At 41.6% G+C, this 10,182-nt stretch overlaps 1 protein-coding gene across 2 annotated transcripts; it reads left to right on the top strand.

The window, feature by feature from the left end:
• The first annotated feature begins 1,887 nt into the window (after window positions 1-1,887).
• On the top strand, window positions 1,888-7,239 carry acer1 (alkaline ceramidase 1). Of its 2 annotated transcripts, XM_061683687.1 has the most exons (7): window positions 1,893-2,167; window positions 2,805-2,917; window positions 3,035-3,149; window positions 4,375-4,513; window positions 4,897-5,034; window positions 5,644-5,781; window positions 5,852-7,239. In XM_061683687.1, the coding sequence occupies exons 1-7, from the start codon at window positions 2,161-2,163 to the stop codon at window positions 6,027-6,029; spliced, it is 828 nt and encodes a 275-aa protein (XP_061539671.1). In that variant the 5' UTR covers window positions 1,893-2,160; the 3' UTR covers window positions 6,030-7,239. The 2 variants fall into 2 exon arrangements, with proteins under 2 accessions (XP_061539672.1, XP_061539671.1); XM_061683688.1 differs by lacking the exon at window positions 4,897-5,034 and having other exon boundaries at window positions 1,888-2,167.
• Window positions 7,240-10,182: the final 2,943 nt, after the last annotated feature.

Below are 10,182 nucleotides of genomic sequence, written 5' to 3' on the forward strand. Positions count from 1 at the left end.
TGTTCTCAAAAAATGCTTTTGTGAAAGGCCTAAACACATATACTGTAGTATAATATATTGAGCAATGGATCACAAAAATATAGTACGAAGAGTATAAAAGAGAGTAACAACTGTAATAAAAATCTGCAATATACCGGGACCACAAAGAAAGAACCGTGATGTAGCGGAGGATTACTGTATCTGTATTCCGTGATAATACATTACAGGGATTCAGGTTCCATGTGTGTGTTTATGTGTGTGTATATATATATATATATATATATATATATATATAAGTGTGTGTGCATGTGTCTTGTGTGTATATATATCCATCCATCCATCCATTTTCTGAGCCGCTTCTCCTCACTAGAGTCGCGGGTGTGCTGGAGGCTATCCCAGCTATCATCGGGCAGGAGGCGGGGTACACCCTGAACTGGTTGCCAGCCAATCGCAGGGCACATACAAACAAACAACCATTCGCACTCACATTCACACCTACGGGCAATTTAGAGTCTCCAATTAATCCATGTTTTTTTGGGGATGTGGGAGGAAACCGGAGTGCCCGAAGAAAACCCGCACAGGCACGGGGAGAACATGCAAACTCCACACAGGCGGGGCCGGGGATTGAACCCAGGATGTCCTGGTGCCAAGTGCACGTGTGGACACCTTTATGCTTGAACATGATGTTTGTTATGGACAATCTGTGATGAGCACAGAAGTCCAATAACGGAACACCGCTCGGGTTCTGATCGGGGGTGCCGTTCCTCCCAATCACGTCCTTCCAGGTCTCACTGTCATTGCCCACGTGAGCATTGAAGTCCCCCAGCAGAACGATGGAGTCCTCAGCGTGAGCGCTCTCCAGCACCCCCTCCAAGGACTCCAAAAAGGGTGGGTACTCTGAACTGCTGTTTGGTGCACAGGCACAAACAACCGTCAGGACCCGTCCCCCCACCCGAAGGTGGAGGGAGGCTACCCTCTCGTCCACCGGGGTGAACCCCAACGTACAGGTGCCGAGCTGGGGAGCAATAAGTATACCCACACCTGCTCGGCGCCTCTCACCGTGGGAAACTCCAGAGTGGAAGAAAGTCCAACCACTCTCGAGAGGACTGGTACCAGAGCCCAAGCTGCGCGTGGAGGCAAGTCCGACTATATCTAGTCGGAACTTCTCGACCTCAAACACCAGCTCGGGCTCCTTCCCTGCCAAAGAGGTGACATTCCACGTCCCTAGAGCCAGCTTCTGTAGCCGGGGATCAGATCGCCAAGGTCCTCGCCTTCGGCCACCGCCCAGCTCACACTGCACCCGACCCCTATGGCCCCTCGCACAGGTGGGGAGCCCATGGGAAGGGGGACCCACGTTACCCCATGGGCCCCATGGGTGCAGGCCCGGCCACCAGGCGCTCTCCTTCGAGCCCCACCTCCTGGCCTGGCTCCTGAGGGGGCCCCCGGTTGCCCGCGTCCGGGCAAGGGAAACCTGTGTCCATTTTTTGTCTTCGTCATAAGGGGTCTTTGAGCCGTGCTTTGTCTGGTCCCTCACCTAGGACCTGTTTGCCATGGGTGACCCTACCAGGGGCGTGAAGCCCCAGACAACTTAACTCATAGGATCACTGGGACAAACAAACCCCTCCACCACGATAAGGTGACGGCTCAAGGAGGGGCCACATATATTATGGGACATCTAAACAATCCAGGTACAGTATTACATGACAGCTACTTGCTTGCCTAGGGCTTACATTTGTATTTTTATTTTATTTTATTTTTTTACATAAAACGGTAAAACAAATCGTTGTGTAACACACTGCAAATAACCCATAACATGAGGAACAATTGAGACACACGCAGACACGCAGCAGAGGTAGATGAACCGGTTGATCCTCCTTTCCTCAGAAAGACCTATACAGAGAGGTGCAACATTTATTAGTTTCATCGATTGTTTTACTTCACAATGCTTGTCTATCCAGGCAAAGATACCTTAAAGGGAGGAAGGGGGAGCAGCGGGTGGGCCTTTCCATATGGCTTGTCTAGTTGCGTCAAAATGCTGTGCATGCTCATTAGTGATGTCACGGTCTGGTGCAACAGGATTGTGAGCATCTCGATACTCCACCCTGCCAAAATTCACCTGTTGAGTCACCTGGAGCCACGCAGCAATCCTAGACTGGAGGCACTGGATGCAAGAAGTCGGGCATGGGAGGTAGGACAAGCTCATTTCTAACACACTGCTGTTGATATTGTTCTCTCATTGTTATTATAGGTTTATTGTATTAAAATGAGTGCTGTCACTGTAAACTGAGGTAGAAAATTACAACCCTGTGCATCTATAGTATCTAGATAGGTAAGTTGGTCGGTCGGTAGATAGACGCAATGCATAGATATGCAGTATACAGTAGAAAGATAAATATTTATCTATTCTGAGATAATCTAATCTGACATCTCGTTTACTTTCTATGTAACGATGGTGAGACTGAAAATGCTTTGTAACAAGATTTGTGAAGACCCAAATTCACAAAAAATAGCTCATGTATTGCTATATTTTCAATTTGTTTTTTGGGTTTTTTTAGAGAACAAAGTCCTCCCTATCATTGTGTTTTCTACAAAGCAGGATCTCAGGCTGCGGTATTAGCAGCTTTTTTTTTTAATTCTTTGCAGTCCATTTAAATACACAAAAAGGCTTTGTTAAAGCGAGCAAAGCCATATTTGAATACAAGGGCACAAAGGGAGAGTCAATTTCCACAAACCACCGACACAACAACTCGCCCAGTCCTCCTCCGTGTTTTGTTTTTTTAATGCTCAGGTTTTTTTTTTACCTGGAATTTCTGTCTGTCTGTCAGGTGTCTACTCAAGTGATAGGATGGCTGGATTTTTCTCCTATGAGAGCTCACAGGTCGACTGGTGTGAAGACAACTACAAACACTCTGAGCATGTGGTGGAGTTCTTTAACACAGTGAGATTCTTTATATAGCTCATTCTTAATACTGACAATCTGACACAGTGAGAGGAAATCCTGGTGGGCTCATTTGTATTTAAAGGTGAATGGCTTGTTTTTTGTTTTTTCTCGCAGATGAGCAGCTTCATTTTCTTCATTATATCTCCCATCATGCTCTACCTCCTTCACCCTTACGCCAGAGAGAGGAACTTGGCAATCCATCTGGTCTGGGTCATGATGTTATTCGTAGGTAAGCTACGTCATTTTTCCTACATCCATTCTTCATCAACTCCACTATTTACCCGATTTCCTCGGAAAAAAGCCCCAGACGATGATCATAAATGTTAAACATGTTCAACATTTATGATTAAAAAAATCTTAAATATGAATATGTCAGCACTGTGTTTGGACAATCCACTCACTCTGTGATTGTGAAGCGAAACGAAACAATCGCGAATTTGGAAGTGATGTGAAGCTTGTACTGGATCAACTGGTTGAGTGCTTGTTTGACGTGTCTTACAAGTGTGCACCATAATAGAAAAGGAGAGAAATTTGCTACGCAATGTACATTAGTTACCAGATAAGCTAACAGTTAGCCTAGCTTATTTTACTACTACTACTCCTTTCTTTGTATTTTCTGAATGCCCCTGTGGCACCATGCTGCCTCTCACAGGTCAGTCTTAGTACTACGCCAGAATGTTTAGGTGACAGGACTGCCGGTGAAGATGTGGCGTGGTGTGGTGTGTTGGTCATCTCGAGTACAACACACCTAGTGTTGTTGTTTTTTTTATTGTCATGTGTGGGTGTTTAAGATTTTAAAAAATGCTTAAGATGTTACATATCGAGCAGGACGGTGATCAACTGGTTAGCACATCTGCCTCACAGTTCCGGGGACCGGGGTTCAAATCCCAGCCCACCTGTGTGGAGTTTGCATGTTCTCCCCGTGCCTGGGTGGGTTTTCTCCAGTCACTCCGGTTTCCTCCCACATCCCAAAAACATGCGTGGTAGGTTGATTGAGGACTCTAAATTGCCCGTAGGTGTGAATGTGAGTGTGAATGGTTGTTTGTTTCTATGTGTACCCTGCAATTGGTTGGTGACCGGTTCAGGGTGTTGCTTTACCTGCCCTCCTGCCCGACGATAGGTCGAATAGGCTCCAGCAGCCCCGACCCCAGTGACGATAAGCGGTAAAGAAAATGGATGGATGGATGTTACTTATCAGGCCTGTACGAGCCATGACTCAATGTCGAATGTCTGCCATCTTTCCGCCATCATCATTCTTCTCTCAACACTGAAACGACAGCGGCTCTGCTGGTTTCAGCCAAGTAGTGCACTCTATTTTCAAGACTTAGCAACAATAATTTCCACTCAATTGACAGAATTCTTGCTGATAACCTCTCCTTTGAGGCTCCTTAATTACAGTTTTTACGTGTTTTGTTAAATTGGGCTTTTTATTGAATAATTCTTTCTTCTCATAGGTATCTTCTCTGCCTACTTCCACATGACTCTCAGTTTTGCCGGCCAGATGCTGGATGAGCTGTCAATCTTGTGGGTGTTGGCAGTGGGATACGCCATATGGTTCCCACGCAGACTGTTCCCTTCTTTTATAAAAGACAGGTAAAGCAACAACAACCCAACAGCTATTACAATTTGTGTCGTCATTCAGGACGCAGTTATGCTTGCTCGCTCTAATGCCTCCTGATAAAAGGAAAAGCTATTCATTTACTGAATGCATGCCACTCTGAAACCTAACCTGTGCTGGCTGAGGAGCCTGTCTGACAGCTCCGACAGGAGTCACTGTCAACAACACACAATACAGCGTTACCAGCTTAACCTTCAAACTGACAAATGGGCTTATTAGAATGGAGCTCTGCCTCAACCTCTATTAATAATTAACCCTGAGATGGCATGAAAGATAAATGAATATTTAAAGAACAACTGAAACTATCCCACGGGTCTGTATTTTTTCTCTTGATGACTTTCCTGTGTGTCATGGACAGGTCCACCTTCTCAAGGCTCATCCTGGTGGTTACTGTCGTCACTTCCGTGTCCTCCTTTGTCCAACCTACAGTCAATGCCTATATTCTCAACTGCTTCGGCCTGCACATGCTCTACATTCTAACTAATGAGATGAGATGGTATGAGACTAATCACAAACTGAAGATTGAATTAACAAATCAGAGTTTTTCTCCTCATGTGGTTTGTGTGGCTTTATTAAAGTACTCTGGCTTCATGACAGAGTCCAGAAAATGTGTGTTAGGTTTACTGTTGAATCTAAATTCATAGGAGTGACTATGAGTGTGAATGGTTGTCAGACTCCTTTTTGACACAGTTTTACTCACTATTGACACTTTTCGATTGTTAAAACCATTAACTACGAGGTACTACAGCTTGGGTTCATGCTGATTCTTTTCCTCATTCAAATTTAACAAATGACGTTTCTCTTTTAGGATGGATGAACACATACCTATTACTTCAAAAATATTTCCTTCAGAAAGATCAGCTGTAAAATCATGGCCAGGAAAGCAAGATGGCATCACCAGAAAGTCATAACTTACTTTGTCCAATTAGATTTTTGGGAAGTCTTTCTTTTCAAAGCGCTCAAGAGACATTTTTGCATTGGATTTGGGGATGTCTATGATATCCTCTGAAGTAAATGCTATTATTACAGACTATTTGTTGTGGTATTTCTGAGCATTCACATACTATTAAGAGTGACGTAATTTTCTTTGATCCTATTTATTTAGCTGTACTGACCAGAAGGTTTTGAGACTGGCCAAATTGTCGGTGGCTTTGTGGATACTGGCTATCTCCTGTTGGATTAGTGATCGCTTTGGCTGTGGATTTTGGCAGAAGCTAAACTTCTGCTACTTGCACAGTATCTGGTAAGTCTGTATTGTGTGCACGTCGTGTATTGTAAACCCTGAGCTTTGATCCACTTGGACTGTCCCTCAGGCACATTTTGATCGTGATAGCTGTGGCATATGGGAGTACGCTGATAGCTTACCTGGATGCCAACTACGAGATCCCCTACTCACTACCTGGACTGCAGTACTGGCCCTGTGATAAATGGGCACTTGGATTACCTCACATTGTCCTGAGAGGCACAACAAAGACACTCAAATGGTGCTAATAACCTGCACAAAGCAGTGCTTTTCCCCACTTCGTTAAAGGAGATAACTGATGGCGGGCCACCATTGCAGCTCATCCAATACGTTTAAAAAGTGACAATTGTGATAAAATGATAATAATTTAAAAAAGAATTGTGGCTTTTTTAAACCATGTTACTTCACATTTCATATACATACAAACATACATATACATACATACTGTGAGATTTCAAAATGTTGACACAAAAATATTTTAAACACCTCCAATATGATGGTGTGCAATTCATACAACTGCAGTAATAAACATTGCTAAACCAATACGTCTTAGAGAGTGTCCATCAAAACTAGACATTATTATCTTTCTATTTGTTTGTTTTTTATTTATGTGTGAGTGTACAAATGAATAGTCACGATTCTAAAGTTTTCCTGATACTTGTATGACTTCTTTTAATATCCAAATGTTGCTTTGAAGCCCGAAGATAGCTGGGATAGGCTCCAGCACGCCCGTGACCCTAGTGAGGATAAGCAGAATGGAAGATGAATGAATGACCTAACCTCCATGCATTTTCTGAGCCGCTTCTCCTCAATCGGGTCGCGGGCGTGCTGGAGTCTCTCCCAGCTGCCCATCGGGCAGGAGGCAGGTTACACCCTGAACTGGTTGCCAGCCAATCACAGGGCACATACAAACAAACAACCATTCGCACTCACATTCACACCTACGGGCAATTTAGAGTTGTCAATTAACCGACCACGGATGTTTTTGGGATGTGGGAGGAAACCCGAGTGCCCGGAGAAAACCCACACGGGCACAGGGAGAACATGCAAACTCCTCACAGGCGGGGTCGGGGATTGAACCCCTGTCCTCAGAACTGTGAGGCAGACGCTCTAACCATTCGTCCACCGTGCCGCCCCATCCAATCATGTCAATAAAATAAAGAATCTGCACGATTGTAATAAGTGCATGATTGTAATAAGTATTTGAATGTTTGTCTTTGACACACATATATGTAAATATGTTTTAGGCTGTTTTGATGAAATTATTTATTTATTTTCAGTCCATAAATTCATTCTTTTTATGTGCATGTTATTAAGTGCTGTCGTTTGCCATCGCAACATTGAAGCCATGCTTTTACATATGTTAACTTGGAGTTTTACTGTACTTCATTATGTGATGTTTTCATGTTGTGCTTTATTTGGATTATTTTGCAGGACAAATGTGTGACAAATACAGACAAAATCATATTTCGTGAGTTTCTTGACTGGAACTTGTTAAAGTGCTTTTTTTCCCTTCTCTTTAGTGTTGATATTCCGAGGATGATCCTGAACGTAACAATACTGGATGTAAAACAAATTATGCAGGGTTACACAAAGAAATGTAAAACAAGCTTTAGCGTCATTTTAAAGCTCAACAGTGACCTCCTATGGACTCATGCTGGCATTATTTAAACATAAACCGAAATTGCATCTTGAATTCAATTATAGTCATGCCTGAATGGTTCCTAAAATGTGTGAAATTTGAGGGTTAAAAGAATAACTATTATTTCTCATTTGGTTTCAAATTTAAATACAAAATAACTTCTCGTTCATTGTACATACAGACTATTTCTTTTCAGGAGCGAATTCTCCTGTTGACCACCAACAGCCCCAATGAAAAATTCAGAAGAAATGTGATAAAGCTGGACTGGAGAGACGGCCTGGCAAGCCTCAAATGTGAATGTTCAACTCTTAACAACATGTATCTTTCTTCTCATTGTATCCAATTCCACATCCAAACTGATTAGCAAAACTCAGCCATGTCTTCACTTGTGAAGATATTAATTGCACGTGACACACAATTTCCATTTTCTTTTTGGGTTATCTTATTTTATTCTGTTAATCCATCCCATTTTTTTAAAATCAGTTTAATTCATTCCATGACCACACTTGTATCTAAACTCATCTTTCCCACTGAAATGAATGGAAATGCTTGTAATCTGTTCTACCCCCATAAATAACACCAACCAAGATATTTTGTAATGCGTTTTTTAGAAAAGAAAATAGCACTCCACAGTAGTGTTCTTTATAGAAACATGCAATGTTAAGATAGTTAAATTATAACTAAACAATTTGTGCTTCATGATTTAATTTGTCTTTTTTTCATAATTTCCCACTTTGAATGCCCATTGACATTGTGCTCCATCCGGTGTGTGCGCTTTGGCCACTAGGGGGCTGTGTACATATTACATGTAGAAGAGTTACACAACTAAGTGACACAGTAAACTGCAGTAATATCAGTCATATTTCACGGCTTTTAGCTATTCTGTTCTGTTCCATTGAATGATTGATTGTTATGAAACAAAATATCAATTTGTTTAAACCACAACATCAACACCATTTAGCACTGGTATCTCAAATTTTTGTTCGCAACCCAATCATTGGCCAAGCGACAGCTCGTATCTAAAAAAAAATCCTAAATCGAGGTTCAACTGTACTTCTTTCTTTCCAGTGCAATTTTTTATTATCTTCCCTCACAATGTATAAGCACAGGAAAAGCACAATGGACGCCAGCCACACTTGTCACTGTAGAACCATGCGATTTCTCCAGCAGAAAAAAAGGTTGCAATAATAATAATGAAAAGTCACAATTGGTATTTTATTATCATTAATATAATGGGTTTGATTACAAACATGCAAGTGTTTTCTTTTTTAATAGTCATCATTTGCAATGGACGACAACAATTATCTGGGTTTACTGTTAGAATTTCCAAGTATCTCCCTGAGTGTCCTCCAAAGGATTAAAAATGGCAGATAACAATTGCATTTTATAATCAACGTCCAGGGACGGCGATTCATTAAAACATTATGGAATAAAGATGATGTTGATCATTGCCGTGCCTAAAAAACGTTCGTCAAGGAAATGATCATTCAAATTATAATAAAGTGCTTGTTTGTGAAATCTATTTCACATCATACTTTTGTTCTGTTCCATTGTTTCCTAATGAAAAGGAGGATTAAGGACTTGATGTCTCAATGTGAGTGAGAAACCCTCATGTCTGAAAGCCAAGGTGGGATTCCTTCTCCTGCTTTGAGTCAAAGGAAAACTGGATTATATAGGAGAGAAAGCATATGCGCAATGAGAGAGTGGCGACCTTGTGGGCCAAAGTGGAGGCCCAATAATCTCACTTCAAAGTGTTCCACCAGAGCGACGTGACACCCTCTCACTGTTAGGGGTGGGGGTGGGGGGTGGGCAGTGGTAATAAGAAGACAAACTGCTCAAAGTCTCTTTTACTTATTACACTGGAGCATCCTTGTTGACTTACTAATGTACTGTAGTACAACTAATTACATCATTAAACAGGTCAAACCAAGCCATTGATGCTTTTGGAAATTAAAAAAAAATCCTTGACTAAATATAGAGCTTTGAAAATGAAATTTAATGACTTTGTTCTGTTAAGTTTTGAATCAAATATCCTGTAAGTGCAACATATTTAGACAATTTTTTTTAGCATAATGGTTACAATAAACTCAAATAAAGCACTGTGTACTCAAACAACTTAAAACACATATGTAAATATCAGACAACAATAAACCAAGTAAACATAAGAGGCTTGTTTTAAATGGTGATTATATTTATTAATGTGAAAAAAACAATTCAAAGCTATCTGGACCTGTGTGAAAAAGTAATAGCCCCCCTTGTTGAATCTTGAATTAACTGTGGTTAATCAAATTTTTTGGAAAGCTGATTTCATTTCCACTGACCTCATCAATCCATTTACAGATTTGGTGGCAGGGTGGTCACCAAATCTCTCCACCTCCACCTCAATTCTGACATTAGGGGTTTGAATCCAAGCTTCGGCCTTGGTGTATCTGACCTCTCACCCAAAGTCAGCTTGCATAGGCTCCAGGTCCTACTGAGGATAAGCGGTATAGAAAATGGAAGTATGGCATAAATGAACATAAACACGTATTTCTTGATTACACCATAAAGAGAATGCCTCATCTATTAATTAAGTGCAGTAATCTTTGCAAAAATAGTATTTCTCCATAGCTGTGTATAGAGAGAATGTATCGCTATTACAGACCCCCAGACCACAGTTTATCTGAGTGCTGTATCACATTTTATTTTGTGGTAATTTACTAGGACTCAAATTTAAGAACAAGCCCAACAGGTTTCACAGTATCTGCAACATTTGCACA

The sequence above is a fragment of the Phycodurus eques genome, chromosome 8, assembly GCF_024500275.1.
Source record: "Phycodurus eques isolate BA_2022a chromosome 8, UOR_Pequ_1.1, whole genome shotgun sequence".
Classification (NCBI taxonomy): Eukaryota; Metazoa; Chordata; class Actinopteri; order Syngnathiformes; family Syngnathidae; genus Phycodurus; species Phycodurus eques.